Here is a 20287-nt window from a genome sequence, read left to right as displayed (position 1 = left end):
TGCTGTTCTTGGGGGTTACAAAAAAAGTGGGTTTCTTTTTCTCCTCCTTCTCCTTATTTACATTCTATCATCACGCTTAAGAAAGAACTGGATATTTACAGAATTTTTCCCCCATCTTTTGTTGTAATTTTTAGGTGCTTCAGAGCTGAGCCCATTTTCAGATCCCAGGCAGTTTACAAGCATTTCATCCCTCACTGAGAGCCGCTTCTCCAACCCACGAATGCACTATCCAGCCACCTTCACTTATACACCGCCAGTCACTTCAGGCATGTCATTGGGTATGTCAGCCACCACTCATTACCACACCTACTTACCGCCACCTTATCCGGGCTCTTCCCAAAACCAAAGTGGACCATTCCAGACCAGCAGTACTCCATATCTCTACTATGGCACATCATCAGGATCATACCAGTTCCCCATGGTGCCGGGGGGAGACCGTTCCCCCTCCAGAATGCTTCCTCCCTGTACCACCACATCCAACGGCAGCACATTATTAAACCCTAACTTGCCTACCCAGAATGATGGTGTGGAGGCTGATGGAAGCCACAGCAGCTCCCCAACAGTCTTGAATTCTAGCGGCCGAATGGATGAGTCTGTCTGGAGGCCTTACTGAAATATAATCTGCGGGGCCTAAAATCGGTCAGACAGAAAGCAAACAAATAAACAAACAATTGTCAGCTGATTATAAAGTGCCTGTTTTTTTTTGTTTTTGTTTTTGAAATAGATTCTGTTGATATGTGCAACTGAGTAGCTGGGATGTTAACAGCTAATTATATGCATACGACATGAGACTGACTTTCCACATCATAGTTCCAGTCAATGTGGATCAAAGCACAGTTTGTTTTCCTCCTGGGAATGTTGTCTCGGCTTTATATTTTAAAATATAATGATCCAACCCCCCAAAGATGCCCATTCTGTCTAGACTCCTTTAAAAAAAAGCGAGTTCTTTTGCCAAGAGAGGAGACATGGACTCCTGCCAATTGTCAAGACAAAGCCTGTGCTTTATTTGTTGTTCAAATAAACAGAAGCATCTTGAACTTCAGGTACGGTTGCAGTCATACAATCTAGAGGACCCTTACGCATGCACAGTATAATTCACTCCGTGTGTTTGTGCACATAGAAAAAATGCTTCCATTTATACCAGAATATCTTCAGCTTATAGTCACTCCTCAGCCATCTTATCAAAGCCTTGCCTCTGATGAAAGAGAAAACTTTGGAAGTGCTTGGCTTTCTTCTGTTTTTTTTGCTGAAACAGCACCCTATAAGGTACCAAGACAAACTTGTTTGTTTTGCGTTATACACTTATGTGATTACCTTTGCCTTAGTCAAGTTAACCAAAAAAATTATTGGGGAAAAAAGTCCCCCAAACAAAACAAAACAAAACCCCACAAATTTCTAATTTCTTATGCAAGAAAAAAAAGAGAATGGCAATACAATATATCTTACTCAAACCAAAACAGTATCGGTAGTATGTGTGCGTGGCTATCTTGTTTTATTTTATTAAGTTATAAATGTGTACAAAATTGAGGTTATATGCAAAAAAAAAAAAAATGAATTGTCATATAATTTTAAAGAAATATTTATAATTATTTAATGATGTTTGGTCCCTTTAAGGTTTTTTTTATAATGTAATGATGTGTTGACCTCGGTCTCTAAAAATGTTTGTTGTTTTTAAATAATGGCAGCCTTTGACTGGTACAGAATCTCAAGGCCATGCATGAACTCTGAAAAGCAGTTCCAGTATAAACTCTCTGCAATATGTATTTTTTTAAAAAAAAATAATAATAATTAAATGCTTCCATCTCTAAAGAATTTGGGTATAATCGCTCATTGGCTTAAATTTATGAAGGAGATACTGCTTTAAATGTAACTGAATATTGGGTTGTCTTTTTAACCTGGCAAAAATTAACTGGAAACAGACTGAACAGGCATTATTCTGAATGCATTGCTCTGTAATCCCTCCAGGAGGTGGGCCCTAAAGGCCCACGAGCACTAGTCTGCTCATAGCACAGAGCCTTTCCTCTTTGCTCTCCCCAAGGCTGCCCTCTGCACTGCAAAAGCTTCATCCCTCAAGATGGGGGCCTTAGGAGGAGGGTTTCCTGTCAAGCAGAAGAGAGACATCACCTCTCTCCCACACAGTTTCAAACATACATTTATCTTATACACATATGTTAAGCCAGCTTCATCTGATGGAATTCAAAAGTTTTCCATGTTTCAATCAGCATTTGGGAAACAGTAAAACAGCCCTGCAACACCACAAGAACGGTTCTCCAAAACGTCAGCCAAATCAGCATCCACCCGCTTACCTGAAATCAGTAGCTTTTAGTATCAGCTGCTTGAGTAGTTGTTTTCTGTTTAAGAACTCTTAAACTAATTTTTCAGGACCTATATGTTGTGTTACAAGGCGTTGTGTTAAAGTGGAATGAGCACAAGTGAACCACTGCAGGGTCACTCTACAGTTCGATGCTGCTCCAGCATCTGGCAACATATAATAGCTGAAGGTTGATCACAGAAGACAAAGTCTTTATAAAGTCACCCACCGCTTTCCTAATTGAGAGACATGAATATTCCTGAAGCTCTTAAAATCAGCTATCTATCATTCACCAAACTCTGTTTTGCTGGTAAGCAAGCCAGATTAGTTCCTTGGCAAGTGTCTGTGTCCCCAAACATTCTGGAGTCTTTGAGAATTCTTATTTAGACTCTGGTGGACAGAAAAGCTCATTTGGCACTTTACATTGAAATCCAGCAACCTGTAGCTTTGTACACTTGCCTAAATGAAACAGGATGTGAATGAAAGTCAGGGAGTAGCAGAAGTCCTTTAAAAGGAGGTGTCACCTTCTTGAAATTCATTGTCTTTCCAGCCTCTACTCTGATCTCCTTTGCACTGTTTTTAGCCTCAGCTGCATGCAGCAAACAGTCTTTTCTGTGGACTGCAGTGCTGCTGAAACTAATGATAGTTAGATGGACTATCTTTTAAACGCCCGGTCAATAATAAAATGGTGAAACATTTTACACAATGCAGTTGGACAGCTTCAGCCTTATCACCTACTGATTGCTAAGGCAGCCCAACAGAATGATTCCACATTCCCATGAATTATTCCTGGCAACTTAATATAATTCATTTGCTCCTTAGGAAGAATTATTGGCCTTCTGAAGGTTATCTATCAAGTCCCCTTTTTATAAATAGGAGAGACTTTCCTGATGTGTAATTTTCTTTCAAAGATGGAAGTTGCTATTGATCCTATTTATTGTTTGTGGTAGCTTGAAGCATACCCTTGTCCATTGATTTTTATCTGTAAGATAAGTATGTTCATTTCAGCAGCACTTAAAAAGCCAGTGTCTGGTTACACATTTCAAGTTGTTTGGGAGTATTGTTGATTAAACAAACCAAAATAAGGACATGAATTGCCAGTGCAAACGCTGTTGTGTATTTAATAAAAGGTACTATATTTGTACATTATTTTTTATTGCTGAAAAGGCCTTTTAAAAGATATACTATATGCATCTTAAATAATTTTGTAGGGATATTTTTTGTGTTGCTACAGGGGCTGCAGGCAGCAACCCAAATGCATTTAAAAAGAAAGGAAGAAAGAAATACATTCTTGTACAATTCCAGTACTGCTTTATATTCCTGGATTTAATCCAGCATAGATCATTTTTTATATTTTGTTCTGTAGCTACAGTAATCTTTCTGTATCATAGTTTGGGATCATTTGGGATTAAAACTCCAGATTGCTCAGGTGTGCAGTTTTGTTTGTCCCAAAGCATGTCCAGTTCATGCCCTGGTACTGTTGACCACATCAATGAAGTGTTTTTCTTTACAGTTCAGATTAATCAATAATAATGCAAAAAAGAGAATAATAATGCAAAGAAGCACCTTTGATATAAGCACAAGGCCCTTCTCTAGTGTCTCTCATGCTTTAAGTTAAGCGTGCCTTTAAAAAAAAAAAAATTAGACCCAAGCACTCAGTAGGAAACATTTTTTATCAGTCTTGGATGATACCTAATGCCTTGATGGCATCAAGGGAAAAAATAATCTCAAAGTTTGAGCTTTACAGTTACTGTAACATTTCTCATGTATGTCACCATCTCTCCTTCAGAATTCATTTTCTTTTGAGGCAGGAAGGGAATGTCGGACGACATTGCATTATGGGCTGTAGTTAGAATCTCAAATCCAGAGGAAAAGCTGGTCCAGTTGATGGCGTCAGAACTGCTTGTGCAAGTGTGTCTTTACAGTGTCTGTACCAGAGATGTTTACCAAGTCTTTGTCCTTGGATAAAATACAGAATTCACTTCTAAACTTGGGTGTGGCAGATCAAGGGTTTATTGCTACAAATTAGGCACTAGCCCATGTGAAACCCTTTGACACACCATCTAGGAAGGTGCTCCATTGAATCCGACCCTAAGCTAGCAGTCCCTGGGCATGGATAGGCTAGCCATGATCTCCTCCCTTCTCTCCAGGCTTCGCCAAGGAGGGTTTTTTGCACTGTCAGGTTTGCCAGATAATATGCCCTCCCCTCTTGCTGGAGCCTCCATTTCAGGAGGGTGGTGAGGGCATGCATCAGGAGTCCAAGAAAAGCCATGAACAAAAGCAATAATTTAAACCTAAATAAAAATAAACCAAAGGAAATATTGTTTTCTAAGAGCTTTATTTCTGTAATAACATTTCATTTCAGTATGTTTGACCTGTCATTTAGCCATTTATGTTTGTTGCAATATTTTTACATAGATCAGCCAGAAATCATATTTTACAGTAAGTTTTCTTTCCTAGGTACACTAAGCAACATTCCACAGTATTTTTTTTGCTTAAATATGCTTTACCAGTCTTGAATTTCTGCTGGAGCAAAATATTTGTAGCATTTCCTGTAAATACAAGCTTTAATTTCTTTCATTTTCCCCCAATTGCTGTTGTCCAAGAATTGCTTTCCATGCACAGATTGTACAAACACATTCTTTTTTTTTTTTTTTGTGCCGCAGACAGCGATTGTGGAAGGGAAGGGTTTACTTTATCTTCAAAGGGACTGTGTGTATTGTATGTTGCAACTGTAAATTGAATTTGTTTGGCATTCTCTCATGATTGTAATATTAATTTTGAGGTTTGAATCTCATTTTCAATAAAGTGGCTTTTTTGTTAATGTTGTTCCTTGCTTCTTTGTCTTCTGCTGCATCTCCATAATTATCTCGTTCATATTTGTAAATAGACTAGAGCTGACTGGAGCCAGAGTATGTTGAAATACCAAACTGCCCATCGAGAGCTCCTTTAACTTCTGCAGGATAGAAGCTACTATTTTAAAACAGCACACTCCTAATCTTAAGCATAGTTAGATGAAATTCCAAGGATCCCTGGTTAATGGTGCACATCTAATGTTGCATCATGGCCTGTGTCAAAATAAGAGCTTATTTTAACAAACGGAAAAATCAGAGGTGAGGTATTCAACATTCGTGCTGTGGAGGAAGAAGTAGAAAGAAAGCAAGGACAGTGGGAGGCAACCATTCTCTCAAATAATATCTGTATGGTATGTTCTACATTTGAGTCATTAACACAGTCAGAAATGGTTTCCTTTTTTCTTTCTTTTCTTTCCTTTTTTTTTTTTTTAAAGCAAGGGTATAGGAAAAAAAAGTCAGCTTGACAGTTTCACCAAGGCCTTATTATTTGGCCTGATGTCACAGTTTTTGTGACCAAGCTGTGGAGAAATGAAAGGTTGGAGGTAGGCTCATGGCATACATTTATCTTGCATATCTGTAACCAAAAGAGAAAAAAAGCCCCACTCTTATTCAGACTATTTTTCATGATAGCCTCCTGTTGACATCAGTATTCATGTAGCAGTTTAGATTCTTCTAAGAAACCAGTGCATAAGCTGTTGGCCACAAAGCAAGGACTGTTTTATACTGTTTGCAGGGAAACAGTAATGGATATTATACTTCTTTCATAAGTAAAACAAACTTACAGAAGGAGGGACTTTGGTGTATTTTAAGATCCCAAATAATCTTAAATGCTGACAATAGTACTCATTTGCTTTTTCGTGAGGCTGATTTCAAGAAATTTCCTAACTTCCCCCCTTCCAACAAACTGAGCCATCTGTTTGAAATGAGAGATTCACAAATGTAGCCCACTTCTGTTTGTAAGATTTGGGTTTAATTAGTAGCAACTTCCTGGGTTGTTAACAGCCCTTTTTTCCATGTCATCTTTGGACTGCTGTCCAGTGCAGCTACATGCATGACCTTGTTTAGTGCATACAAGAAACATATGCCCCCAACTCCCAGCAGGCCTAGCTGGTTGGCCAATGGAGAGAGGTGCTGGGAGCGGCAGTTTAACAATACGTAAAGAGCCACAGGGTCCCCATCTATGCTAAGACTTATAAGATTGCAGGGTTATTGTTTTTTTTCAGTAAATGCGATTTTTTTCTAATGACAAGCAGTATAGACCTGTCTTTAATAAATAAATAATAATCCTAAAGACACTGAAGAGGTTAATCTCAATATGATGGTACATAAAATGAATAAATAAACTTCATGAGCTCAAACAATAATAGGAAACTAAAGCACTCATAGTTTATTTCTGGGGGAGAAATAAAGACAGATTGCGATTAATGTATTTCAAAATTATTTTTAAAAACCTCAGAACTTCGTAAAGAGGATGGATTTGGCTTTAAAACCATGAAAACTCATTGATCATGTGCCTGGGTAATGGGCGGAGCTGCAGTTCTCAGCAATGTACTCTGAAGCAACAATCTTAGAAAGAGGTTAGGGAGCTGGAAGCTCACAGCCTTAGCAAGAGACCAGGAGAACGAGCAGGAGCAGGAGCTTTGCAAGAAAAGAAGCCAATCGCTCATCCTGCAGAAAAGATGGACACCGAGGGCGACTTGCTTTGTGTGTGATAATATCGTCTATTACAAATGGATGCTTGTCTCCTTGCAGTAGGAGATACAGGGCATCAGAAGCTATCCAGGAGTAGAGGAGACAGTAGGAGGATCCCAAAAAGGAAAAGGGCAGCACAGTGGAAACAGTAAGTACTTGGAGGCATAGAGTATGAGCAGACAAACCAGGGGGAGGCCTATGCCACTGGGCCTGACCAAGTGATTCTGCTACTGGACGTGGAAGGCATGTTTCAACCACCTGATACAGGACGAATATCTCGACAAGGGAAAAGGCTCAGCTTCACAGGGGTCAACACTGGACAACTTTCCATGGAGGAGGAAAAGGGCTGGTGGAAATGGGAGGCTTATTATTGTAAGGAACAGAAGCTGCAGTGTGTGGACCAAACAAGCTATTGGAGTCCAGTCCATCAAACTAAATGATCCCTACCATTTCTGCTTGTCATGTGGGGATTAAGGACCCTGCTAGAAAAGTAAAAACACTTTAGAGAATTATAGGAGACTACAAAGCCCTGGGTAGGAAGACAAAGGACAAGGGCAGGTAGGGAGAGCAAGATCTTGGAAGCTAACAACTGGCTCAGAAGAGAGCACTGTCAGGAAAAGTTTGGATTTATTTATTTTTTATTTATTTATATTTCAAATTTGTCACCACCCATCTCACTGTGGGGTGACTCTGGGCAGTTTACAGTAAAAATAGAATAAAATAGATTAAAATAGATAAATATTAATTAATTAAAATATGTTAAAAACACACTTCCTTTATATTATTAGGCATGTTTCAACCACCTGATACAGGATGAATATCTCAACAAGGGAAAAGGCTCAGCCTCTTTTTTTATTAGGCTACGGCCCCCATCACCAGTATAAGGGACACATAGGCAGCAGGCGGTTGCATCTCACAACAGCACAGAAAAGCAGGTTTTCAGCAAGAGCCTTTTGAACCTTAGTAGAAGAGGAAGGGAGACAGGGCCAAGATTCAGGCAGGGAAATGCTGGGAATGAAGTACATGATTGCCTGTGACAAGGAAGGAGGCACAAGGCTGGAAAGGATACTCAGAAATCCTCAACACATGAGGGTGGAGAGACTAGTAAAGTGCCTGAATTTTCATTATCTCAATTATCAGATCTCCCACTTCTTCCATTTGCTTAGCTGCTGCCCACTCTTTGCCTGAGTTCATCAAAATCTGTTTCCCTGGACACCAAGGTACATGACTGACTCAGCTTTTCCTCTCCTGCTTATCGTAGGCTTCAACACAAAAATTATTTATGTATTTAATTTCTATAGCCGCCCATCTCAACAAGCAACTCAGGCAATCATAATCATGAGAGTAGTCTTTCCTCTACTGACTGATCCTGTCTTTTGATCAAAATTAGGTCCAGGATACCTGAAAATGAAAATTGTCAGCAAGAAAGATCAGAAATCTGCAGGACTTCCCACTCCATTTTAGCTGAGTTTTCCCACAGAAATTAGGGTAGCTGAAGTCTCCCATTACCACTGGAACCTGCCCTCTTCAAAACTAGGTGAGTTGGTTTTGAAAGGCATTCTCCATATCCTCTGCCAAGGTAGATGACCTGTGGTAAATACCACAATGATATCATTTTTCTTATTCTCCTTAATCATACCCAAATACTTTTAACAGGACTCTAATTTTCAGATTTATTCACAGGCCACAGCCCTTTCACCCCCATTTTATTGGATCTTTTTCCTTTGAACAAGTAAAATACTTCTCTAATCTTGTTTGTTTCTCCATCTCCTGGTTATTCCTGTTTCTTACATATCGGCTGTGCATTGCTTACTTTGTGCACTGGTGTACAGACCCTGGAGACGGTGCATGTCACTGTTTAGAAGAGAACTATCAGGATGATGAGAGGTCTGGAAACCAAGTCCTTTGGGGAATAGTTAAAGGAGCTGGGCATCTTTCTCCTACAAAAGTCAAGACTACAAAAAGACATGATAGCAAGAAGAGGTAGACCCTTCTCTGTTGAAATAAACCAAGAACCAATGGTTGAGGAAGATTCAAGTTGAAAATTAGGAAAATATGAATATTAGGAAATAAGGATGGTTAAACAGTAGAAAAGCCTGCCTAGAACAAGGGTGGACTCCATCTCTCTAGAGGTTTTCAGGCAGGGGCTGGATCATCACCTTTGGGGGATGGTTTCCCTAGGTGCTTAGGTCAGAAGGATAGGGGAGCTTTGCTACTGATGTGGTTTTTATAAGTGGGATGTATGATTTACCTCAGGCATCATGGGTCATTACTTGTAGCTGTTGTTTTAACCCTCGTAGACCTCCCAGAGTTGTTACTGTGAGATGGGCAGCCAGAATGAATAAATGAATGAATTAATGAATGAATGAATTAATTAATGAATTAATGAATTAATGAATTAATGAATTAATGAATTAATGAATTAATGGTTTAGTGGATTGCTGAGCAAGCTGAGCTAGATGATTGATATGGACCTTTCCTACTCATTCATTTTATGATTCTGATGCTACAGTAACACAAATAGACTAAAAAGTTTTCATGACGTTTTATTTTTGTTTAACTTTGCGAGTAATGAAGTACCTTCAAAATGAAAGCTCAATTGTAGCATTTTGACCGCAAGCGCCAGAGTCTTAAGCTGTGAGAAATCTTGGGCTTCTTGACAATTAGCAACAAACACCCTTTTGTCTCTTTCACTTTCAATCTGCTGATTTCCATTTTAATCTAGGCTTGGCTATGGTTGTCTTTAAAAGAGCAGCCTGAATGCTGAGGCAGTCCTGAATTGTTTACTTTTTCATTTCCGGAGTTGTTAGAAACAACAACAGAGAGAGACAAAAAAACAACTTCTGCTGACCTTGGTTGCTTGGTCTCAACAAACTGCATCAAATAGTTTTTCCCATGAAAAAGATCCAAGCCCGGATCTTACTAAAGGGCATAATGCAAGAAATACCAGCCAGGTAAGCAGGACAGCAATGCATTTTGTTAGTGAGCTGAGGGAAACCTTGTGCTAGATGCCGATAAAGGCAGATGTTGGGAATCCTGGCGGCTTTCAAAGGTCTGCATCCTTTTACTGCCAGGGATGGTTTTCTCCAAGCAGAGCAGGATGTTCTCTTTTATAATAATAGCCAGGCCAGATGTTAAACACTTCACTGCTAAACCCTGGATAAGTGAGAAGGGGGAGCAGCTGACTTCTGTTAAGATGAACACCAAGAGAATAAGCCAGAAAGTATGTGAGATCCCCAGGGCCTCTCCTTCATAAGCCCCTGTTTGGCAACAAGATCAGAGCATCAGGAATGAAAGTTCCTCGCCACATACCATTTCTGCTCCTATCCCTATTTGAACTGTTGTAGAGTATAGCTCTTGACTATCTAGGTGTTTCCTCCCTCTCTCCTTCCCTCCCTCATACACAATTACTAGTTTTATTATGTTCTTGGTAACTGTTTTGCCCTTTTTTTGTGAATCCATGGAACTGTGTTTAAAGCATGACTTAGCAAATTGTTTGCCTAACCACCGAAAACAATATAATTCCAAATAGTGATTAGTACTTAGATCAGAGAGGTGGGCAACTTGCAAGTCCAGAGCCACGTATGGCCTGAAATGTGTTATGCCCTCTATTGTCCCCTTTCCGGTGGCACTGCTTTAGTGGTATGACTGCCAAAAAATAGCAGAAAACCTTCCAACTATTTTGAGGCAGGAAGCATATAAAAACAGTCCGCTTGATGCAGTTTCAAAGCAACAGACCTGCCACCTGTCAGACCAGGAAAAATGAAGAGTCCCAGCTCCACCAACGTGCGTGATGTGCCCACAGCATCTCTTTCCCCCTTCTAAACCCCCCATTCATGGCCACAGAAACATTGCACATCTCTGGCTTAGATCTAAAGAACTGTGAGCAAACCCAAGTTAACCACTGCATAATTTGTGAAACCAAGTAAAAGTACAGAGCTATATTCAGGAGTTTCTACAGCCATACACATACTTCTGGGCACATGAAGGCAGCTTAAGCTCTTACATGAGTAGAAGATTTTATCTGAAGATACGTTAGGGTTCCCCAGAAAAAGTAATGTACAGTTTACAATTCTTAATGTGCTTTTGTTCTTGTTTTTCTTTTTGATTGAAGTGGAACTTCTAAATAATAGCATTGAGATTCTGGGTTCTTGCTCATTCCTTCAGTCTTTGAGTCAACAGAAAAGTATGCCAAAATACAGGGCACTGCCCTGACAGGCATTCTATTCAGCCTCAGTGAAAAAGCAGCAACTGGTGCTGTCCTTACTGTTTTAATGTGAGACAAAGGCAGTGATTGAAGGATTCCTGCTTCATCCCGCACCCCCCTTCTGTTCTACAGACCTGTCGGCTGGGCTATTTTTAGGTGTGGATTTACCACAGAGGAAGGGTTACAAGGAGTATCAGTCTCTTGGACTTCACCCTGGGCCACTCTGTTAAATTCACGAAAGGTTAGCAAGGCATTTTGTGCTGTGGTTAGCAGAGCACAAGAATTGGGAGCAAGGTTGGATTTTAGGAATAAGTAGCCTTTCTTGGCTGTGCTGCAGCAAAGTAGGGTTACCATAAAAATAGGATGCCCTTGCCCTATAGCATAAATTACCTGGTAGGACAGGTTCAAACCTAGCCTCAACCACAGAAGCTCTGAGTCAGCCGCACTCTCAGCTCAACTTACCTACCTGGGTTGCTGTCATTGAGAAAAAAGAGAGGAAATTGCTCTCTGCTTTGAGCTTCAGAAGGGAAGGTGGGATATAAATCTAATAAACATTACTTCACCTTAAATACAAAAGAACTCTTTTCTTTTTTTTCTTTTCTTTTCTTTTCTTTGTAAGAGAGAGTGCACTCATACTTAATTTAAAACAGATTTTTTTTTCTGAAATTCCCCCATACCGGTACTCTTTATTTAGCTCTCCACTACTAACAACAGTGAAAAGACTGAATAAAAACATCAGATGTGCACTCCTGCTAGAAAGTACTGAAAACAGGGGGAAAAAATGTAGTGCTGTGCATAATATTGGTCTGGAATTTTATGTACCCAGGTTGAGATAGGCAATTTTCCACACATGGGTCAGACAGATATTTAGTATAGAAAGAATTAATCTTCTTTCTCACCTCCTCATAACTCAATCTCTTGTGTTTTTCTTCCTTGGTTGAATGTTTGTGCTGTCTCACTTCTCAGTTCTAATAACTAATAAAAGTGCTGTCTCACTTCTCAGTTCTAAAAACTAATAAAACATAACTAATAATGATATCAGAGACCCACTATCAGCCACAGAATACATCCATTAGACGATAGTAATAGTAGACAAGGTTTCCTGAAAGACAGACTGCGAGTTTTTGCTGTGATGTGCAGGTGACATTTCCTGTTTCTAAGACACACCCTTACAGTATGTCATTTGGAATGACTGAGAACCTTGAATTATCTGGTGTGATAATTGTGTGAAACCCTGAACCTTCTGATCTATACAGGCATAATGCAGGTCCATAGTCCTCAGCAGAACCAGTGTTGTGGAAATGGCTTTGTACTTTTGCGTGAGACTGACCATCCATAACAGTCTTGGGATACTCCTAGTTCCAATAGCCACTTTGCCAATACAGATGGAAGTGACCTCTAATGGCACAAAGGACATTTGTTCATAAACAGTGATAGTGACTTGCCTGTTGAACTCCACAACTGTGAATAGACATGATCCTTATATCATATTATGTCATTGCTTGTTCTTTGCTAGTGGAATGGCAAGGTAACAACCACATTCTTTGCTCCTGTTAAGTGTTTTGTTGTAAAGACCTCATCCCCCAATATCATGATAGGACAGATCCAGATGGGATGTAGTTAGTGTTCTACATACATTCTCACCCTCTTCAACCTCTCTTCTCTTTGTTTCTTCCCTGATTCACTATCCGCTTCTGTAATAATATTAATATTCCAATGTTCTGCATTAAACAAGCTTTTATTTGCAACTATCTTAATAATCCTGTGCCAAGACCTTTAAGCTTTCAGCAACGTCTTGAAATAATATTTCTTTATCCAAGCTTTGAGTTAAAGGGCATTGCAGTGTCTATCTGGTTTAAGAATGGTATCCTGTTTATTAAGCTTTTATGTTATTTAAGAAATAAACTTTAAAACCTTTTTAGGTTTTTGTACTATAGTACTATAGTATTCTGTAAGATTTACTTGTTTAAACTGTTGGTAAGTTCCTTTTGTATGTTTTTAGTTAATGGTATTCTCACTTTGGGACTGGGTTAAAAAGTGAGTAAGTGAGTGAATGCAGACAGAATAATATATAAAGCAATTCCCAGTGACCTCTGGTTTGCACATTATCTTTTAAAAAGCAAGGAGAATGCTTCTTTTTGATCCTCAGCATTACTGTGTCATAAAGGTATACTTTTAAAGAACAAAAATGCACATGTTTAGGTAACTCACCTCGAAATACGTTTAGATATTACTCTGAATGGGAAAGAGGTGAGGTTTGAATCAAATGCAAAAATTGTGATCTAGTAGTAGTCTGAAATTCCAGAGTTCTGTTATTGTTGCTGCTGCTGCTCTTTAAGAAAAAGCGCACATGGAAGTGTACAGACACTTGGGATGCTCACAGGATTGAGTTCAGATTCAATAGGAGGTGAGGAAGAAGGGGAATGAGGTTCATGACAGTTGTTGACGTGGCCTCCCCACAAAATCTGGGACACTGAAGTGCTGTAGAGCTTCCACATCTTTGGAGAGTTGCATTTTTTAGCCTTTCAAGGGGGAGAAGGGACAAAAGAGACATAACAAATGGGCTGATGGTCAAAGGATGAGAACAGAGTCTGGATGCTGTGATGAACCATGACAAGGCACATTAGAAGCTACATTCGGAAGCAGCCCTGGCAAGACTAGCGTATTCCTATTTTTTGTGGTGCTACATTGGAAGTCATGATGTTAAAAAAGCAGCCAAAGCATAAATAGTAAATGGGAATGCTTTTTTAAAAAACTAATCTTTAGATCAGTGTTGTCCAAACTTGGCCACTTTAAGATGAGTGGACTTCAACTTCCCATGCTGGCTGGGGAATTCTGGGAGTTGAAGTCCACTCATCTTAAAGTGGCCATGTTTGGACAACACTGCTTTAGATACTATACATTTTGGGTTCTATGTATTTTAATATGAAAAGAAAAACAAAACAAATGATTATTGCCACATGCTTAATCTTCTTTTAGGGATCTCTTTATATTTGCATGCTAGATACCAAGGGAAGGTAACTGAAGGTGAAGATACAAATACCTAAAACAAATACTTTTATTCTAAGAGCAGTTTTTATACAGATGGGGATAGGAATATCTTCAAGATTTGTCCATCAGTTGCCCTTATTAAAATGCTTTAATTCCATGTTTTTCAATGTTTAATAGAGTATTCAGGGATTATAGAGACACTGAATTGACCAGGGATACCTAGAGGGTGTTGAGTAAAACTCTCAGGTGCTGTGAGACATTAAGCAGTGGTGACGGTGATACCACACATTTCCACCAGTGACCAGAGGTTGGATATTGGGGACCTCCACACAGTGTTGCCTATTAGGATGACTTGGTTGGGTGGGTGGGAACAAGACAGATTAGAAAAATGGGACTAACAGCTCTTCCAATCTATCATCTGATTTCGCCCTTAATTTAAACTGGGATTTAGAGAATCCCAGTAAGGAAGGCTCTCCAAGATAGGAGGCAAGAATATATGTATGGCCTACGTAAAACCGTTTTCTTGAATATAAATTCCTGTAACTTTTCACATAACGGTCTTTCTGCATTTTTGCCTGAAGAATTCTGAAAGTGCCTTCCAGTCAAAATTGGAAAATTTACATATGTTTCCAATTATTAGCACATTTTACAAGATTAGTTAACAGGGTACATTCAGTTTTTCAGGCAATATATTTCTCCCTGAAAGATATTTTTACAGGATATCCAAGCTAAGTCTGACACTTTGCAGATTGTGGGCTCCTGGCCAGGGACAGATCTTTGAGTTTTCATGTAACATAAAATATCAACTTCAAATCTACTGACGGGTGCAAGAATCTGTTTCAATAGCTGAGCCTTGTGAAAAAGAGCAAAGCTGTTTGTTCTCCAAGCTGAATCATCCTTTAATGGGAAGGACTTTATCTGGAGGTAATGGGCCTTATTCTTGAGCTAAATCTGAAAGTGTGTGCTTGATACCTGTGGCTGTGAAACTCCATGCAGACATGTGTTGTTATACTATAGTGGTGGTTCTTTCACTCCATGAGGCGGCCTCTGGAACTTGATTATTCACAATGTTTGTTAATAGCTCCTTAAGCTAAACTATTTTTGATTTCTCCCAAATATCTGGCATACAAGTTACATCTACCCACAAAGGTAAGATCTGTGACCAAACAGTGGGAGGTAGGAGCACTTTAGATTTTACCAAAGGAGGAAGAATTAAAATTGATGTGTAGACGATGTACACACACACAAGAAGAGGAAATGATTTTCACCTACTGTTATCAGAAAGGTCTAAAAGGTAAACAGCCCAAGTAGCATCTTTTTTAATATCTTATATTTTTTTGTAAGAAGTTTGTTTACTGGGGCTTATATGCCAGGCCAATCCAGAGTGACTCTGAGCAACTTGAATAGTTCTGTAAAATTGTGAGAAGGGAGGTTCTCCATCATCCTATGCTTCTTTCTACCCCAAATGTGGATGTTTTCTATGGATGGAACAAGGGGTCTATTGGGGCTATTGTGCAAGTTTTAACTTTATAATATGCCCCAAACTGACAAAAATTAGGATTGGATATGATTGGCACTTGGGTGGGAGACCATAAAGAAATCCCATCCTGTAGGGTAGAGTGGGAGGTAGAAAACAATAACCCAGAAGAAGACAATAGCAATCTGCTTCCATATCATCACCTAGAAACCTGCATGGATTTGTCCATGAAGTTAACTAAAAGTCAAGCTCAGCTTGGAGGAGACTTTACCTTTTATCAAATGGTGATTGTAAACATATGTATATCAGGTGGATACACATCAGAGAGCCAAGATTAGTTGAAGCTGGGTGGGCGGGACCTCTTGCCTGATCATCAAGAGGTTCGCAGTAGAAAAGTTCTTGCTGTCAATGGTTGAATGCAGCAACAGCCAAACCCCAAGCCTGTTAAAATCCTTTAGCAGTGGTAAACCATGCAGGGGGTCCCAGGTTAATATCTTAGGATCCTGTAGGCAGTTGGTTCTGTCTCTACCTGAGATTCCTGGTTCTTCTGTCCTAAGCCATCCTTTTGCACCCAGCTCAGACTGACACTGAAGTTCTGGTAAAAAACCTAGATCTCTCTGCTCGTGTGTGTTGCTGAGTACAAATGTGTTCAGCATAATGTGGGAGAGAATGTGCTTTCTGCGTATCAAGTTCAGTCTCCAGCCAGCTGTATTAGCAGCATACGGCTGGAAAGGATTTTCCCTTAAGAGCTTATGGAGTGTTTGTTAGCCTGACGCAGTATATTCAGCTTGGGTCCAAGTCAGCTCCAAGAAATTGCCATTGTGGAGTCCTGCTTGCTTGTTAAATAGCAATAGTTGACGGCGCGATTATATCCGATAACAAATCAGGCTTGCTTGCTGAAATATGTGACCTTTGGCTACTTCAGAGATAAGAACAGCATGAAGGAGTTAGGGAAAGAGTCTCGACATTTCTGCAAAATATGATGGCATACAGGAAGCGACTGCCTTTAGGTGAAAAAAAGAGGTCAGCAGTAACGGTGCCAAAATGAGAAAGTCAACTGAACTATCCGTAAATTAAAACCTGGTGCAGATGAAACAACAATTCAGTAAAGCATGGCCTTTTGGGGGTAATAGAACCTTTTTTAATGGTTGTTTATACCATATCCACAGCCATTTATACTGGCAAACTATCACATAAAGAAAGACAGACAGTAACTCTAGCGCAAATATGCTTTTTCAGTTTCTGAAAAAACATCTTAAACTCAGTAAACCAAGCCCTCTAACCGTAAGAGGAAATGGATTGCCATTTCAAATCCAGTCTGGATTTTTTTTTCCTTTTTTCCTAAATCCTGGAGATGCATTTCCTCTTTGCAGGCAGGGAGGGTGTAAATTAAATCTAAATAAATTCTATTTGCTCAGTTTACAACTTGACATACCTTGATACCCTAAGAGGAATTCTACCAGATCATTATGGACACCATATCCTCAGGGAGGGAGAAATGTCAGGGTGGATTTCAGAGCGAGAGTCCTCCTGCACTGTGGGATTTTGCAATAATGTGTTGCTGTGTGTTTGTGTGCGTGCACAAGCCAGAAGCGAGTGAAACCAGAGCTGCAGAAGGAATTGATCCAGGTCAGGGTCTGCATGTGGGGGGTATTCTCTCCCCCCTGCGTTAGCCCTCATATTAATTATTACAACCTTTTCTGATTCATCACAAATGCAAAATGCAGCTGGCTCCCATTCTGGTTATGAGTAGTTGTTTGCTCTCACCTTTAAATTGCAGAGTTGCTACTTTCAGCTGAGCATTTCATTCCAAGTACTGTAAAGAGATTTCAGGCTTTCTGAGAACACCTCTTTGTCATTAGCTCCCACTGATTAGATATCCTCTGATAATCCTAAGTTATTAGCAAACCATCATCTTAAGGAAGCATGGTCTCCCAGCATATGTAACAGAATCTCTTAATTATCTGAACACTTAATGCTAACTTTGTTCCTGAAATTATAAAGGGAGGCATACAACATTGGGGAAGGAGCTGGTCTCTTTGCAAATTAGTAGGTGAAGCAGGATGTTTTACTCTAGAAATTCTGATAATTTCTGCCATGGCAAGCTAGGCAGGTGAATGGAAAGCCTTGTCATGGATCCCCGTGAGCTGTCTTCATTCCCATTAAGGTAAACACCTCCTGAAGGGCAATCTAGATGCTGCAGGAGCAGCGGCAGTAACATATAGGGATCTAATGACATGGGTATTTATAGTAATTCCCACTCTCCAGTGATATTTTCCTTGCAGATTCACCAGGAGAAGCTTGTTTCCCCCTTAATTCTTCTCTAGGAAAGTTGTGCACTTACAAGGAAACAAAGATTACTAGGTGAAGGGAGGAGTGACAGAGAAGCAGAATGAGCAGAGAAGGGTTCTGCATTCCTCAGCCCTGGACCCCTCACTCCTCCTCCTGTTTCCCTGGGTCTGGGGCAAAGTCACGTCTAACTGCACTGGGCTACAGCTGTTAAATCTATTTTATCTGGGAAAAGATTAAAATGATAACCGTTCCTGAGCGTCATTTTTGGAGAAGGTAATCTAAAGCTCTGAAAAAGTACTACATCCACAGAAGTGGATCATCTTTTGCTGGTGAAGGTTGAAGGGCTGGAGCGCATCTGGCAGGGGGCAAAGGTTGCAGTGGGTGAGGCAACCATACAAAGTGGTATAGCTAAGCTTATGCACCTTTTTCCTTTGGGGGAACAGTATTTTCTTTGTTAAACTTGTATTAAGCCTCTTTGGAGTTTACACTACTTTGTGTGCGTTTCCCACATCAAAATGGCAGGAAACTGCACCAGTGATTTTGGCCATCCCTGTGAAAGGTGGCTCTAGGGCTGCAGAAAGGAAGTTCAAGGCCACCTGCAGTCCTGATTGTCCATGTCTGAATTATTAGAATACTCTAATAAAATTCACTAACAAGTCTTTAAAACCTAAATTGGCACAAGTCAATTAGTACTGGTGGAGGTGTGTCTGAAGCAGCAGTTCATTAAGCCAGTAGTAAATCCTTATTAAATTATCCTGTTGACTTTTGTGAATAACTGGTAATAGCTAATACGGAATCTCTTCTATGGATCTCTGCTCCTCTTTTACCAAGTGGCATATGCAGTACTGCAGGGAGACCTAGAATGGCTTTTCTCAGAGATTCTAGCAGGAATACTGTAGGAGAACAAGGGTTTTGAGAAGTATTGTGCTAGTAGTAAAACTCTTGTTGAACGTATATCAATGTGGAATGTGGACACAAGTCAGTTTTTCTCCTAAAATAGAAGAACACAAAAAGTCATGAAAGAAAGGATAGCGTATCTGCATGTAATGTGCAATGATGTCTAGAGGGTAACAGAAATGCATTGCGTCCCAACACATGTTTTTAATAAATGAGATAAGAAATGGAAGCCTACTGCATGGGTGTGGTTCAGTTTCATGGTGTGTTAACACATCAGTAAGAAGCCAAACCATATGGACACAAGCCTTCACACACTCATCCCTCACATACACACAACAGACAAAAATGAGATGTAACCATACCTAGATTCTTATGCAAAAGAATGACAGACCCTTTTAAGATCAGGATAATTTGCCATCTGATTCAGGAATCAAAAGGACTCTTTAGTGTTTTCTACCCCTGGCCCTGCTTCAGATACTTGTAAGCATTAAATAGTGTGTATAACAGTGTGTACAAGATAAAAATGTTGTTCTTCCTTCATACAAATGTAAGCATTAAGCTGTACAAAGGCTTCATTCAGTGCACACCATAAAAATACTTCGTTTTCAGATTTCCTTCTTGACATGAAAGCACATTAAACAGCATTTGCCATCAATAAAATCCAATTTAATCCATGTGAGAAGCATTATAGTCACAGCATGGCTATTGAGTGATGATACCTGCATGGCTGAGATACAGGAAAAAGAGCATGTACAAAGCAATGCATCATAAATTATGCATTGGAAAAGCTCCTCAGCTGCAGGGGTAGGTTTACTGAAAGTAGTGCTTGTTTTAAAGAGGGGAATAGATACAGATCTAACATACAATTAAGATGAAAAGAAAGGGAGATGAACAAACAATAATGCATATAAATTATATAACATGGTTCAAACACTCTAAATTCTTCCCATACATGATTCCTTATACCAACCTTCTCCAACCTAGTGCCCTATAGGTATGTTGGAGGACAGCCCCAACACTCTGGAAGATACTAAGCTGAGGAAGGCTACCATATAGGTAGACCTCACTTAACAACTATCTCAGGCAGCAGCTGTTTGAAGTTATGATGGTGATGAAAAAGTAACTTTGCAACCAATGCCCACATTTACAACCTTTGCAGTGTCTCTCTTTCAGTCACATGTTCAGTATGTGTTGTCCTGTGTGTGACCCATTTTTTTCTCTCCCCCCCCCCCTTTTCTCTGCAGTGCAACACTTCCCTAAAAGGTACTAACTACAACTTAACAAGCTCAGCTCTGTGATCTTAAATAGCCTGCTGGCAGCTGCTGCCTGTAACTAACAAGACTTTAATCACTTTCACACCTTTGGCTTTTGTTTGCCTCCTAAGCAGCTTGGGGCTCAGGCAAACAGCTGGCATTAGCACATTCCTCTCAATGTGTATTCCCCATTATGTGCCTGCTTATTCTCTTTTAATCCCTTCCTCTCCAATACAAACTTTAATTCCCTTCTTGCTAATTTTCCCAGTGCTGGGATGAGCATTCCAAAAGGTGGAGGAATGGGGAAAAGGA

The 20287-nt window shown here is 39.8% G+C and overlaps 1 protein-coding gene across 5 annotated transcripts in view; it reads left to right on the top strand.

The window, feature by feature from the left end:
- The window catches only part of RUNX2 (RUNX family transcription factor 2), a 165558-nt gene that overhangs the window by 100982 nt on the left and 44289 nt on the right, over nucleotides 1-20287 (top strand). For 3 of the 5 annotated variants that reach the window (XM_088133717.1, XM_088133721.1, XM_088133714.1), the window contains one exon: nucleotides 135-5118. The exons of the other annotated variants lie outside the window; for them this stretch is intronic. In XM_088133717.1, coding sequence (XP_087989843.1) covers nucleotides 135-613 — 479 coding nt within the window. In that variant the 3' untranslated portion in view covers nucleotides 614-5118. Of the gene's footprint in view, nucleotides 1-134; nucleotides 5119-20287 lie in introns of those variants that run through there. 5 annotated transcript variants of the gene reach the window in all.

The sequence above is a fragment of the Python bivittatus genome, unplaced genomic scaffold (assembly GCF_059951505.1).
Source record: "Python bivittatus isolate LINGU-HERP-01145 unplaced genomic scaffold, Pbiv_v1 ctg000020_np1212, whole genome shotgun sequence".
In the NCBI taxonomy this organism is placed as follows: domain Eukaryota; kingdom Metazoa; phylum Chordata; class Lepidosauria; order Squamata; family Pythonidae; genus Python; species Python bivittatus.
The sequence above is the reverse complement of the archived record's forward strand: the minus strand, read 5'-3'. Positions and strand labels throughout refer to the sequence as shown.